The sequence below is a fragment of the Paramormyrops kingsleyae genome, chromosome 4 (assembly GCF_048594095.1).
Source record: "Paramormyrops kingsleyae isolate MSU_618 chromosome 4, PKINGS_0.4, whole genome shotgun sequence".
Taxonomy (NCBI): domain Eukaryota; kingdom Metazoa; phylum Chordata; class Actinopteri; order Osteoglossiformes; family Mormyridae; genus Paramormyrops; species Paramormyrops kingsleyae.
The window spans coordinates 26,628,076-26,643,032 of NC_132800.1; the positions used below are offsets into that span (position 1 = coordinate 26,628,076).

The 14,957-nt window shown below is 43.5% G+C and overlaps 3 protein-coding genes across 6 annotated transcripts; 2 read left to right on the forward strand and 1 right to left on the reverse strand.

Moving 5' to 3' along the window:
• The first annotated feature begins 502 nt into the window (after positions 1-502).
• LOC111852550 (delta-type opioid receptor-like) lies at positions 503-4,263 on the forward strand. Of its 2 annotated transcripts, none has more exons than XM_023828604.2 (4): positions 503-557; positions 784-1,057; positions 2,853-3,205; positions 3,640-4,263. In XM_023828604.2, exons 2-4 carry the CDS (start codon positions 825-827, stop codon positions 4,164-4,166), a joined length of 1,113 nt encoding a protein of 370 aa, XP_023684372.1. In that variant the 5' UTR covers positions 503-557; positions 784-824; the 3' UTR covers positions 4,167-4,263. The 2 variants fall into 2 exon arrangements, with proteins under 2 accessions (XP_023684372.1, XP_023684374.1); XM_023828606.2 differs by having other exon boundaries at positions 522-557; positions 856-1,057.
• A 1,846-nt stretch (positions 4,264-6,109) lies between these two features.
• Positions 6,110-9,481, forward strand: LOC111852552 (charged multivesicular body protein 5-like). The gene is made up of 8 exons (XM_023828607.2): positions 6,110-6,348; positions 7,112-7,216; positions 7,347-7,393; positions 7,691-7,784; positions 7,946-8,017; positions 8,187-8,295; positions 8,434-8,549; positions 9,067-9,481. Exons 1-8 carry the CDS (start codon positions 6,280-6,282, stop codon positions 9,115-9,117), a joined length of 663 nt encoding a protein of 220 aa, XP_023684375.1. The 5' UTR covers positions 6,110-6,279; the 3' UTR covers positions 9,118-9,481.
• A 1,053-nt stretch (positions 9,482-10,534) lies between these two features.
• On the reverse strand, positions 10,535-13,542 carry LOC111852553 (myosin regulatory light chain 2, smooth muscle minor isoform). 3 transcript variants are annotated; one of them, XM_023828608.2, is made up of 4 exons: positions 13,388-13,542; positions 12,409-12,629; positions 11,886-12,047; positions 10,535-11,048 (listed from the first exon to the last, which is right to left on the reverse strand). In XM_023828608.2, the coding sequence occupies exons 2-4, from the start codon at positions 12,590-12,592 to the stop codon at positions 10,876-10,878; spliced, it is 519 nt and encodes a 172-aa protein (XP_023684376.1). In that variant the 5' UTR covers positions 12,593-12,629; positions 13,388-13,542; the 3' UTR covers positions 10,535-10,875. The 3 variants fall into 3 exon arrangements, with proteins under 3 accessions (XP_023684376.1, XP_023684377.1, XP_023684379.1); XM_023828609.2 differs by having other exon boundaries at positions 12,409-12,673; positions 13,388-13,460; XM_023828611.2 differs by lacking the exon at positions 13,388-13,542 and adding an exon at positions 13,014-13,346.
• Positions 13,543-14,957: the final 1,415 nt, after the last annotated feature.

Sequence of the window (14,957 nt, forward strand, 5' to 3'; positions counted from 1 at the left end):
TCTGATAAAGTGTTTTTCCGTCGTATCCTTCTTCGATCCAATATTGCTCCCACAAAATTTAATACAATAGTAATGAATGGCTGTTTGTATTAAATTTGTGTTGTGGCTTGATTCGTCTGTAATGCTTTAACTTGATTATGCCTTGGCTGTCTACCCATTAATCTTCCAATGGCTTCTTCTGGACAGGGTCGCACGAATGAAACGTGTTGAAATTTTAATTTAAGGGTACATTTAACCTATGCTTTTATACAAAAAATATATTTTAAATATTATAGCCTAACTCACAGCATATAATGTAGCCGAATCTAGGTCTATTGGGCTTGAAACCTGAACAGTGTTTGAGGAGCCTGCATCCTTTCTGTCTTCAGTGGAGGTCTGCCTGTGCTGTGCGCATATAACGGGCTGCTGGGGCAGAGAGCGCCATCAAGCGGGCGTCAGCGCAGCGCCAAGTCCGCCCCTCGAAGTGTGCTGAGCGTTCTCTCCGCATTCAGGCATCCTTCCGCTTCAAGCAAACGTGTTTACGGTGATCTAACCCCGCGGACGGACCAGCTTTCTGGGTATGTACACAGATTGAAACTAATGCATTAATTTAAGGCGTTAAAGTTACGCCTTTAGTTATATAATCAATGCGTTCGGCTTATTTTTTTATCATACGCCTACAAGCCATGTTTTACTCTCATTCATGAATCAGATGTTTAGCTAAATAAATATATTATGGCACACCTTGACTTTGCACTTTTTGTTCTTTTATCTAAAATGCGTTTCCTTCCGGCTTATGTTCAGGTTTTTTCTTTCTTTTTTTTCTTTTTGAAAACTCCTGAACTATGGATGTGACTTCGGTGGAAACTCTAAAAGGTGACGGGGACCAGGCGGGTTTCACCCAGGAGTATCTGCCCAACTGCACATGGACGCCCGGTTCCGAGTACAATGACACGCTGACAGGCGGCTGGGGGAAGCAGCCGGTGCCGTCTGTCCTCTCCATCATCACGGCTGTCTATTCGGCCGTTTTTGTGGTGGGCTTAGGGGGAAACTGTCTGGTAATGTATGTCATCATCAGGTAAGATAAATTGCACTATACCAAGCATCTGTTACGTTTTGGTATTTTTTGTATCCTTTGTCACTAAGCCAGTGACAGACGGCGATTCACCATGTATTCAGCTTGAAATGCAGGATTTACACGGTTGATCTATCAGTTGTCATTGATGGGCAACGAAAAACTCTGAAAACAGACAATTGCTTAATTACTAGACCTATAAATGATGGATCTCGGACCGTGACGTGTTAAATATTGTTGAGGTTTTGTAGCACTTGGAGATTTTCTTAGAAAATGTAAAGTGCGTTATGAATAAAATGTATTATTATTATTATTATTATTATTACCTTAATTTCTCGTATAGCTCTAATATAATTACACATAGGCTATTTGTATTATTTATATATACTTTTAATGTTGTGTGTTATTAAGAAATGTTATTTATAATGATTCATTTGATATAACTACATGGCCGCATATATTTTCCTTGAAAGGCTTACATTAAAGTATAAGCAATGCGAAGTAGGTTAAAGCCATCCGTAAATCAATATTCACAATATCCACCACTCCCCTCCGATGTTGGTTTTTAAATATAATTTCTTCCATCGCTATTTACAGGGCATAAGATCTCTCCTGACTTACTATGCACCCAGCAACTGACCACCCTGCCTCAACAGCAGTTACACTCTTTATAATCAAACACTTTAACTACTCGGCACTAACTAGTACTCAAGGCAAGCAGTGGTTGATGCCGCTCCACCGTTAGAGGTATCGATACCTGTTGTTTTGCCTTTACTGCCCGATCGCAGTTCTCTTAGCGCATATACTACCTATAGTGACTATGGCTGGTTTCCCAGCTGTGATGGAGACCGTATGTCTTCTCGGCCATTAACTCCGAAACGGGTTACCAAACGTGTGGAGTAGTTTCCCGATATCGCGGGGAAAAAAACCGTAATTCAGTTTTACAGGAATACGTTAAATGACAATTAGATCAATAATTGCATCTCCTGTTTAATCAGCAGATTGTTTTACAAAAATGACAATCGTTTCTCTTCTGACATCATCCTAAAAGTCTACAGAGAATACTTTGAGTTTTGGCAGCTTGCGTCCCTGTTTGCTGCCTGGGATAAAATCCAGGCCCATCTCACTCAGGACGCTCCACTGGATAAGTGGGTGGAAAGTGGATGGATGACATTACCATAATACAGTGCAGTTATAATGGTGATTATTATGGCTGAACATAATTCTGGATAGAAACCATACGACATAGAATCAGTATTTGGAAGTGTGGTCTGTCGTACATGTCCTTTTGGAAGTGTAGTCTGTCGTACATGTCCTTCTTTTGAAGTGTGGTCTGTCGTACATGTCCTTCTTTTGGAAGTGTGGTCAGTCGTACATGTCCTTCTTTTGGAAGTGTGGTCTGTCGTACATGTCCTTCTTTTAGAAGTGTGGTCTGTCATACATGTCCTTTTGGAAGTGTGGTCTGTCGTACATGTCCTTCTTTTGGAAGTGTGGTCTGTCGTACATGTCCTTCTTTTGGAAGGGTGGTCTGTCGTACATGTCCTTCTTTTGGAAGTGTGGTCTGTCGTACATGTCCTTCTTGTCCAGCAACACATTCATATTGTCGTCTGGCTCAGAATTATTTTTCTTGCCATTTTTAATTAAAACTGAGACAGAGATTTTTCTCCAGTGAGAACTAATTTGGAGCCTGTAGATGTTCTCGAATCACCATTCCAACTTGGATGATAAAAGCCTGAATTCTGTTCTCCGTCTCCTGAACCTGTTCAGCTGTCCTTTGCAGATGTGTGTCTCTCCACAGACACACCAAGATGAAGACGGCCACCAACATCTACATCTTCAACCTGGCAGTGGCGGACGCTCTGGTCACCACCACCATGCCCTTCCAGAGCACGGATTACCTCCTTGACTCGTGGCCCTTCGGTGAGGTGGTCTGCAAGGTGTTCATCTCCATCGACTACTACAACATGTTCACCAGCATCTTCACGCTCACCATGATGAGCGTGGATCGCTACATCGCCGTCTGCCACCCTGTGAAGGCTCTGGACTTCCGGACCCCAGCCAAGGCCAAGATAATTAATGTCTGTATCTGGGTTCTTTCTTCTGTGGCTGGTGTACCAGCCTTGATCCTTGGAAGCACTCAGTCTAACAACGGTGAGTGGCCACGGTCTCTGTCCCTCTGTTCAGTACATTTCACCGCATGCTTTTTTGGTGTCTGAAGCCCAGAAATGCACCTTGATGTTAAGAGCTATATGACCAGAAGTGGAGTCTGAGATCAGTTTGACTTCCCTTTGAACTTTGATTCCTGGCTACTCTGAGATATATACGATGGTATGGCTGGGATGCTCTCGTGACGCTCACATCTGATGTCCAATAAATTTCATAAAGGAAAGTATTTCATGATTTTTTTTGTTATTAAAAGTTCCTTGGAGATACAAGTTGTGTGAAAGCACAGGGATACATACCAGCATGTGATAGGTTGACTATTTCAGATGTCATTGAAGTGTTTTGACTGAATTTGAGCAAAATAAGTGTGAATGAACCTGTGTGGGTGATGAGGGGTGTATCCCTGTCCCCTGAACCTCCAGGAACGACGGAGTGCGCGCTGCAGTTCCCAGACCCCTACTTGTACTGGGACACTGTGATGCGTGTCTGCGTGTTCGCCGTGGGCTTTGTGCTGCCCGTGTTCATCATCAGCGCCTGCTACAGCCTGATGGTGCTTCGTCTGCGCAGCGTCCGGCTGCCCTCGGGCTCCAGGGACGGGGACCGCGGCCTGAGGCGAATCACGCGCTTGGTCATGGTGCTGGTGGCCGCCTTCGTGGTGTGCTGGACGCCCATCCACATCTTCATCCTGGTGCGCGCTCTGGGCAGCGTGCCCGACTCCCCCCATGTCACCGCCGCCTACTTCTTCTGCGTCGCCCTGGGATACGGCAACAGCAGCCTCAACCCTGTGCTCTACGCGTTCCTGGACGAGAACTTCAAGAGGTGCTTCAAAGACTTCTGCAGCCCTTGCCGAGTGAGGGCGGACCAGGAGAAAGGGGTGCAGATGAGGAAAGCTTCTCGCGTCGCTGCGTACCCCCTGGTGGACAAGGAGAGAACTGTCAAGCCCACATGACTAGCGGTGGAGCCTTCGTCAGTCCATCAGCAAGAACCCGAGCCCTCCGACGAGACTGGAACGACGCAGGTCACCACCGCTGTGTGACGTAGGTATACTGGGGTATGTGAACGAAATGCCACCGTCTCCATACATCTGAACAAACCCCAAGCAGAGGGAGGAAACGTGGTGTCTGTTTTTCGATTTACCATTTCTGTCGGTCCATTACATTTACATAGATCATAAAACATTCATATCTGTCTTGAATGTGAACCATTAAATCAATGAAAGAGTGAAATTTTAACTTCAGATAAAGGCAAATTAAAACATGATGTCAAAGGGGTTTGTATAGGACCATAAAGCCATGAAAATACTGGCAAGCACTCCAACACTGTTTGTTAAGGTTTCTCTTTGGGTCTCTGTCACGAATCCCGGAGGCAAGCACTCCAACACTGTTTGTTAAGGTTTCTCTTTGGGTCTCTGTCACGAATTCCATTGGCAAGCACTACAACACTGTTTGTTAAGGTTTCTCTTTGGGTCTCTGTCACGAATCCCATTGGCAAGCACTCCAACACTGTTTGTTAAGGTTTCTCTTTGGGTCTCTGTCACGAATCCCATTGGCAAGCACTCCAACACTGTTTGTTAAGGTTTCTCTTTGGGTCTCTGTCACGAATCCCATTGGCAAGCACTCCAACACTGTTTGTTAAGGTTTCTCCTCTCAAGTGTCCTTTGATGTCATCTGTCAGGCTTGGTTGTGAGTGCTTCACGAAAAAGCCAGTAAAAGGTTTTCACACAGATTTTTATCATAATGTAAAAGACTATGGAAGTACAGGGCTGCCATAGAGTCTGGGAGCTGGGAGGGAGCAAAAACATGGACTGTCTGTGGGTCCCTGAGGACCGGATTGGGAAACACTGACCATGTTATTGGTCCCAAAGACCTTGATTATAAAATCCCTGCATGTTTATTACGTCATCTAAAACTATACTTGTCGTATTGGCTTTTGCTAAGGATGTAATATCTGTGATGTACTTGTTAAAGTAAACTCATGAACTCATGAAGATGAGGTAAACTCAAAAGTGACCACCAGTATTGGTGTTCTTAGTAACTGTAATGTATTTGGAAGTGGGAAAAAATGTAACTAACGATAACAGTTGTAAATATTTATATTTATACTCATTGTCACCACGGGACATTTTGATGGAAGAGCCTTATTGTTGTGATATTGTCGTGTATCTTTGCCGTTTTCCCTGAGGTTTCTGGGAGGCTGGCTGATGCTGCCCTCTGCTGGTGACGCATGGCCACTACTCAGAAAGTCTCACGCAACGTGTTTTAATGCGACGGTTTTAATTGAACATATGAGTTCAACAAACTCTGTCTTTTTTTTTTTTACATTTGTCGTTGTCAGTTTGGTTGTCGTTGTCAGTTTGGTTGTTTGGTTGGTGTGTAAAAAAAGACGTACCGTGACATAACACACCTATTTCGTTACTGTAATTTCATAACATTAATAATGTTATAGTATTGCGGAATTTTCTTAAATACTGCATGATGCTTTGGTACTGGTCAAATCACTTAACGTTTGATGTAAATAAGTGATAACTGTTCATTTGAAAACTCACAGAACTACTAAGCTTTACCTGTAAAATATTACATTCTGCTCAGTACGTTGTATATGTTCCTTGTTGTCACTGTATATTAATATATAACCATGTGATTTATTTTAGTTAAAATTCAATTTCAATAAATCGACTATTTAAAATGCAATAAAAGGCGTCAGTTCTTAAAGTTACTCCCCGCTTCCCGCCGTGAATTAAGACATCGCCGAGCGTTTAATCACCACCGCTGCCATTGTGACAGGCTGATTATCATAAACTTTTCTCCTGGCATGTGAGAATGACGAAGTCGGAATTGCCCGCCGGCCAATAAGATCGAGCGGAACATAACCCTCATCAGCTATGGGACAGCTGGAGTTACGTGATACGGGCTATCCTCCAATCGAATCGCGCGTCATGGTGAGGTTAGTTCCGGGTTTTCTGTTGTGTGTGTAGCAGAGGTTTCTCAGTGCCCCCTCCTTTGTGTGCTTAGTTCATTTTTCAGACAAGCGATTTTACAGTTCTTTGTTTTTTTTTTGTAACGATGAATCGTATTTTTGGTCTGGGCAAACCCAAAGGACCGCCACCAAACCTCACAGACTGCATAGGAAATGTAAGTACATGGCAAGCTGGCTGTAAACATTGTTTAGGCAAACAAAACACTCGCATGAGACTTTGTGTAACTGACGTCTAACACCGCGCAGTCTGCTTTGGTTTTACTCATTCCCAGCTATACTACCGGGCCTGCGATAAAACATCGCCGGGGTTGTCTTTCTGTTAAATTAATGTCACTCTTGGTAACATTATGACGTATGATCTTTCTGACATGAGTGGAGAGAGTATCCTTTGTTTCCGTGGCACTAGGGTATGAGAAAACGCGTTGCTTTTGTCTTGAATATGGTGATATTATGGTGACATAGATCGAAATACCGGAACTTAACTGCCGAAGTTAGTTGAATAATCCGACCGAAGTTAAGTAACCGCGTATCTCGATACTGTCGCTGTAACCTTAAGGGAACCTGTGTGACCGGTTTGCTTCACCCATGCGGAAAAAAAATGCGTACGCTCGTTAAGTTATGTGCTTCAGACAAACACACCGTATCGCTGGTTCGTTGCCATGTTCTTAGATTGATATAGCTTTCAATGGCAAGGTTCCTAGTACATTGGAAATGTATATAAAACATCGCTCAGTGAAAGCACAGCAAAAATGTAAAACTCGTAGACTTGATATCTTATAATTCAACTCCTATAAGTGCCTCACATACTTGGTAAAATGTGTGTGCTCCGGGAGTATCTTAAGCCTCCTCTTTTATAATGTTTGTAAAGAAGCAACATTATAAAAACTTTCAAGTGACGGCAGCTTATGCTGGCCATAGGTGGATTCGCGGGCGGAGTCCATCGATAAGAAAATCTCCAGGCTGGACGCCGAGCTCTTCAAGTACAAGGAACAGATGAAGAAGATGCGAGACGGTCCTGCAAAGGTAAAGCTACCTGGGACAACTGAACTGGTGCACTCACAGCGCCACCATGTGGCCAGGTAGCTCGACTGCGCTGTCACATTCTGTATAGTGTTTCTCCACGTCCTGATAACGGGTGTCTGGCGTTTTCCAGAACATGGTGAAGCAGAAAGCCTTGAGGGTCTTGAAGCAGAAGAGGATGTGAGTGCTGCTTATGTATCAGATGGGTCTTGATATTACAAAATTTATGCCACTTAAGCATATTTGACTCCTGATGTGTGATAGAGTTGATGTTTTTGTCTGTAATCAACCAGACTGTATTTTGTATTGTGATGCATTTTTATTGCTGGTTCACAATGTGCTGTAAAGTAGTTTCATTCTTTAAAATTAGGTTAAGTGTTGAAACTGACATGCTTGAGTGCATAAAGTGAACCAGTAACAGTACTTATTTTTAGTTGTAACACAAGTTTTATTAGATTTTTAAAAACATTTCTGCAGGTATGAAGGCCAGAGGGACAACCTGACCCAGCAATCGTTTAACATGGAGCAGGCGAACTACACCATTCAGACGCTAAAGGACACAAAGACAACAGTAAGGCCTGCGCCACATTCCTCCTGGTAGCCATGTTTACTGATTTATGTATTGTCAGAAAATAAAAGGTCTTCTATGCAACTAATAATACTGCTAAACACAAGTAAGCTACATGAATGAAATGAAGTGTTTCCTGCGGTTCTTACTCTGCTTCCCGTCAGGTGGATGCCATGAAAATCGGAGCCAAGGAAATGAAGAAAGCTTACAAGAAAGTGAAAATCGATCAGATTGAGGTGGGCTGTCGTTTTTGCTTCACGTTAACGGCGGGAGCTGGGAGGGAGCGAAAACGTGGAGTGTCCGTGGGTCCCCGAGAAAGGGACTGGGAGAGACTGGTTTATGGTTTTGTGTGGCCATCGCCATGACAACAGTGGTTGCTTAGACGTCCTCGCCTTCCTCTTTCAGGACCTGCAGGACCAGCTGGAGGACATGATGGAGGATGCCAACGAGGTGCAGGAAGCGCTGAGCCGCAGCTATGGGACGCCGGAGCTCGACGAGGACGACCTGGCAGCCGGTGAGTGGGACAGCCGCCCGGGTGCGGGGCCTCTGTGCCAGTCAGTGTTTCTGGGTGGGTGGCATTAAGCTGGGTATTGATGCCAGTCTGTGTGTGCAGCTTCTGGGTCTCATGTGTTTGTGTTCCCTCTCCCTCCAGAGCTGGATGCACTGGGAGATGATCTGCTGATGGATGAAGACAGTTCATACCTGGATGAAGCCTCGTCTGCACCTGACATTCCCGAGGGAATGCCCAACAAGGAGAAGACCAACAAGGTACGCCCTTTACTTGTCTGTCCTACCTGCGATTTTCACTGAGAATTGGACCCTTGGTGTGTATGGTGATCAGTTGTAGTCAGTCTCAGTTATGATACAAATTATAACTCATTAATCTGTAAGCCATGAGTACAACTACGGCTGGTTGATGAAGCAGTTGACACTACAGCAGTGGTCTCCAGGAGAGCTACTATCCAGGATATTTTCTATCCTGTGTGGCTCATCAGAAGCCATGTAGAATAGAAAACCTACTGGATAGTAGCTCCCCAGTACTGGAGTTGGAGAGCCCAGAATTACAGGCTATAGGTGCCATGACCAAGGATGAACAGTAGATGGTGCTGTTGATCAATTTATAACAGCACTGATACTTAAATATTTACAAGGCTGTGGCTGAATACTCACTCTATAAGGATGTGATGTGAATGTGTATGTGCTAAATACATAAGTATGGGGATTGTGAGAGTATGTGGTTGCTTTTGAGCCTGGTTATGACGTGTTATTTATTTTGCTGTCACAGGATGGTGTTCTCGTGGATGAGTTTGGCCTGCCTCAGATTCCTGCTACATAGAAGCCAAACGGTGACTTCAGAATGCTTTATATGTAAAGTAACTTTTATATATCTCCATAGAAGCAGGGTGACCTATAAGCACAACCTCATAGTAGGCGCTGACTGTCCTGTTGGATTCTGTGTTGGTTTTTTTTTAAATCTTTTTGTACCACCATGCCGGTTTGAGGTGTAATTTCTGGCCTTTTGTTACATTTCTGGATACTAACACTTGAATGGACATGGATCATGGGCTTTTTTCAGTTCTATACTGAATTGCAATCTTTTGTCATTGTCTACATGTTGAAACGTCTGGCAATTGGCCATTTTTATTCTGTATAATAGAAGGGCTACGGCAAAAAAAATAAACTATACATTTTAAATGCTGCCTTTGTGTTAAATTGTGATTTAGGCTGATATATTTACACCTAGTGCTACGTTGAGATTGTATTCACATGCCACATGGGGCTTGGAAGACCAGAGTGCACCCACTTACACAGCTGCATAATTTAATTAAAGCGATTCAGATTCAGTTCTAAGTTCAGGGATACAAGAGTGATTTCAGCCAACCTCCTCTCCCAATGAACCAGGGCTGGGCAGTTATGCCCCGAGATGTACAAGAGCAAACGGTCTGCTGATCCGTCACTGTTAGTTCTTGTTGCTTCTAATATTTTGTGATCAAATGTTTACCGTTTGCATTCCAGAACCCATTGATCATTTAGAAGCAGACTTATGGTGGGGAAATTGCTTGGCTAGGTTTTTGTCCTTCATATCTAAGATCGTAAGCTTTGTAATCAAATGACAGATTTATATGACTGAAGTACGTGCTGTGATATGAAGGTGTGATGTTGCACGAGTACCGAAAAAGCCAGCAATTAACACCTTAAATTAACTAGGGATGAAAGCAGAACCTTAACACATACAAGCCCAAAATTATCATGTGAATAAAACCCAGTGAAATAGCAAGATTGCTACAGCCAAGATGAGACCAGAATCCTGCAATTTAACCTCGAATTTCAGGATTTACTTTTAAATGCTCCAAGAAGAAAAAACATTATTTAAATGGTGATCTGAAGCTTCCCTCATGAGGGTCTTCTGGAGCAGGATGTCTGTCTTAGCTTGCTTAGGATTGGAGGTGGTCTGGGCTGAAGGTAAGTGCAGGAAGTCCACTTAAGCTTGGGTACCTTACATCCGACAAGCTACTTGGCTAAGCAAGAAATCCTGCTTTCTAATCAAGACCTGGGGCGTTTCAGAATCCCAAATGAAAGCTTCTTTTGACAGGGTTCAGCATTCTGTGAAGACATCTAGGTAAATCAGTACCTTCCCCTACAAACACAGGGTGGCGCTCATACAGCCATAGCCATGGGTTGTGTGGACACCGTGGTAAGTACTTTACAAACCACCTGGGTGGTGGGGAACAAATCACATTTGCTGCCAGACCTTTATTTTCAAAATGTTTAATTAAAAAAACGTTGAAGTCCAGCTAGCCCAGGCCATGTGATTGACAAAATTCAAACAGGTTACTTCTTACAGTCTGAGTTATTTTACACAATAATACACACCATTCTGACGCTGTGGATGGCGGCCAGCCATGAATGTTATACGTGTGCGCGTCGTCAGAAACAGAACTAACGGGTGTTCAGGAATACGGTAAACGCCGTCGAGTGGTTCTCTTATGTTGTTCTGTTGAACGGTCTTTCAAAGCTAAGAAATGGAGATGTTCTACCCAGGTACGCGTGAGATGTGGAGATGTTTGCATGTTGCTTGCTGCAGCATCCCGGCCTAGTCGTCCTTGTCCTTGGCTCCGTGCTTCAGGATGCGTGTGAACTCCATGTAGTTGAAGTTCCCCTTCTTGTCAATGGGTGCTTCGCGGAAGAGCTCATCCACCTCCTCATCCGTGAACCGGTCACCCATGGTCGTCAGAAGCTCTCTTAGATAGTCTTCCTGGATGAAACCTGGGAAGAGGCAAGCACCTGTATGATGAGTTCTGACAAGTTCTTTAGATACTTTAGACCAGGGTTGGCCAATCTTATCCAGAAAGGGCCGCGGAGTATGCGGGTTTTCGCCACAACTCCCCAATTAGATTACTAATTAGAGGACTGATTGGATGCAGAGTCCTTACTCCTGGGTTTGAACAGCTGACCTAAAGGTTATCCCAAAAACCTGCATACACACCGGCCCTTTGCAGATAAGATTGGCCAGTCCTGCTTTAGACCACGTTACATGACACTTTATATAATTTTACTTATCTGGGGCACCAAGGCAAGTAAAACATGCCATCATCAGAAATTTCAGTGCTTGATTTTGCACAAAACAGTAGAACAAGTAATTGCATACGATGCAATTGGAGAGTGTTGAACTATTTACAAAATCCAGTGACTCCTTTGGGCATAACAAGAATTTCTGTCTACTGTCTATTGTACAAGTGCAATGTATAATTATATATTGTATTGTCTTGTATAAGCCTATTGTAATAGAATATAAAACGTGGCCAAAATTGTGGAAATGCCAAGAATTTTTGGCATTACACTTTAAAAATGACAACGCAAATACTGGTGGTAATGTTTATAAACAATCAAAGAATGATACAAATACCATACATTGGACAACTAAATAAGTAACTGGAGCAACTGTTGCAACAGCAACAATTCTGCAATCTTTAAAAACTGGAAGCGTTTCCATAATTTTGGCCACCTGTGTAAAGTAAAGAAAAGTTGCTACAGGTTGATGTTTGATAATCTGTTCATCGGGGCACCAATCAAAAACTAATTAGAAGACCACGGATCTGTCACCTGTGCCCTCTTCGTCAAAGCAGGCGAATGCATTCCTAATGACGTCCTCAGGGTCTGTGCCGTTGAGCTTCTCGCCGAACATGGTAAGGAACATGGTAAAGTTGATGGGTCCAGGGGCCTCGTTCATCATGGCCTCCAGATACTCGTCAGTCGGGTTCTTCCCTAGATCACACATTGGGGGTAAAACACACATGAAAACATCTTCCGATCCAGAGTAAAGTCTGTACCCCTTGAAAAGAGACTGAGCTTTGATATTTACAACGTTGACCAGAAGAAAAGATTAGATTACCTAAAGTGGGGGACTCAAACTCTTGTACAAGCTCCAATGAAGAGCAGTCTGGATTTTATCTGGGATCAAGCCTACGGTACATAGGTGGCTGGATCTGCAGTATTTCAGCCTTCCTTAGCAAATTAGACTGACACTGCCTCACTCAGAAACGCTGAAATACAGCTGCAAGTGACTGAACTATCCTGCCCCTACTGGCCAAATAAATAACAATGACATAAAGCTGCCCCGACTTACCCAGTGAGGCCAACATATCATGCAGGTCCTCCTTGTCGATGAAACCGTCCCTGTTCTGGTCGATCATGTTAAAGGCCTCTTTGAACTCCTGGATCTGTGACTGGTCGAACATGGCAAAGACATTGGAGGTCGCGCGCTGCGGGCGCTTCTTGGTGGTCTTTCCCTTGGCCCGTTTGCTCGACATGTTGCCCACTGGTCTTCGAACTCGAGTCTGGAGAAAACTGAGGCGTTGTGCCAAGAGTTACCGTCTCACCCCCTTTAGGAACTGAGAAGTTGCAGTTGCATTTAATGAATATTTAGGGACAAATCAATAAAGCAATATGAAGTTACAGTCAACTAACCGATTACTTAGACAAACAAAAATATAAACAAATCTATTCGATTTGAATAAGGCTGGGAGATAACTACGATTACATCAGTCCGTAGAAACAATGCTAGATACAAATTCATATAATATGAGGTCTGTAGTTTCTTGCATGGTCATTTAGTCAGGGTTATAAATCGATACCCTCTATGCAACACTGTGAGGTATTTCTTTCCATTTTATCTTGCAAAACGAGTGCAATCGCTTCTGGATCCTGCAAACTACATATTTACTAGAGTACCTTCAGTGCAGGACACACGGGGCTTCGGCCCCCAGTGATCAATGTTTAAAAATAGTAGCGTTGGAAACCTGCGACACGGATAAATACGTGCACATTTTATCAAACTGCAGAGTACCCATTTACCAAGCGCCCATCACTTGCCAACTACAAACAAACCCCCAAACAACAGACGGCTGTTTTAATGGGATATTTCGTCTTGTTTCTGCTGGGCCTATGCATCGCTCTATTCTGGCTTTAAAAATTAGCTAACAGCTACAATGAAAGGAGCAATTAGCAGATACGTCCAAGACAGCACCGCGCTTCCCCAACGCCACGTCTTCGGAGTTCGCTACTGTTATTAATAACAGGAGAGTAAAAACGAAAGCAAAACGTACCTTGAGCCCACCGTAAATCCAAACCCAAAAAAGAGGCTGCGGAGACTCCACCCCTACGCTACGACTTCCTAATAACCGTACGGCGGTTCGCCGGAGGGGCTGGGATGCACCATCGCGACCAATATGGGGGTGCCAACAAGCCCGACGTATGTGTATTGAAGAGCATTGGATTTAGTTGGTTGATTGTGCGTAGTAGTGCTTGGTTTTCGAATGGTGCTGCTGTGGTGTCTATGGATATAGCGATGCCAGCCCCTAAGGACTAAAATCCGCAATCTTACCACTGCACAAATATACGGAGTCATTTAGATAGTTATCAAAGTTTTTAGCGGTGGCATACATAATGGTGTGTTGAACCAGTTTAGTAACACGTAGGCTGTTGGCATTATGTTACAAGGGCATCCTAGGTCTGCTTCTTTACAAATCCAGCAGCTAGACCATAAATGTACCATCACCAAATTCAATCACCAAAGTGTAATGCTCTTTTTCACCACTAGAAACTAACATTGACTTTTGGGGTCATGCTCACACAAGAAATCTTACAGCAAATCTATAATATTCCATTATAAACTTAATGTTAGCTATATCAGAAGCGGTGGTGAAGTTTGCAAATCCTACAGACTATTTACAAGGTAATAAAACTGTTACATACATATAAATGCGTGTGCAGACTTGCTTGAATTGAAAATCTCGCGCCAGCCAGCTGTTCAAAGTTGGCGACCCTTATGGGATGTCAGCTCATCCACATATTCCAATCCCCCGGACCTGCAGCGGTGTCACAACAGCGCTGCCGCTCCCAAGTTAGCGCAGCAGAAAGCAGATATTAAGCTATCGGCATACAGCGTGACTATACCCATGCATGTTCACTTTTGCACGGTTGCTATAGTTACCTTAATGTAAACACATAGAACATTTAAATGTCAAAACGCGCGCCACCTCGGCAAATTAAATGAATGACAAGCCGCATTATCGTTGATATCGCTAAACTTAGCGACTGGCGTCACTGAAACCCGACGCCTTCAAATACAAGAAGGGTGCGAAAGAGCAGGGAGCCGTCACCTTGAAGGATTCCTCGTTATCAGAAGCTAAATATCTCTGAAATGAGGTCGCTGGCATCTCCATTGAACCACGACAGAAATTACACGTGGACCATATACCATCACACAAACATATAAAAAAAGTAGGGACTTCTACACATTGAAATTAGTTTTCTGACTATCCACCCATTTACCAAACTCCAGTACACGTTATTTGTATTATCATGAAATTGTCTTTACGGGCGGTAAGCTATGTGCGAAAATGGATATGTAAACACGAACTTAGAAGGTTTTTGTGTTGTTATTTTTATAAAGGTATTTGTCATGGGTTTCGATGGTAGGGTGAATATTATGCTATAATAGATTTGTGACAAAGAAACAATAACATCTCTCATGCCGCAAAGTAAAATACTTTACTTTGAAACACCTGTGTCCGGACTGTAACCCAGATTCCCCACTGTAAACGTGAAATGAAGGGTCAGTCCCCCCGCGGCTATATTTAACGCCTCCCTGGCCATACAAGGTCGCGACTGTGC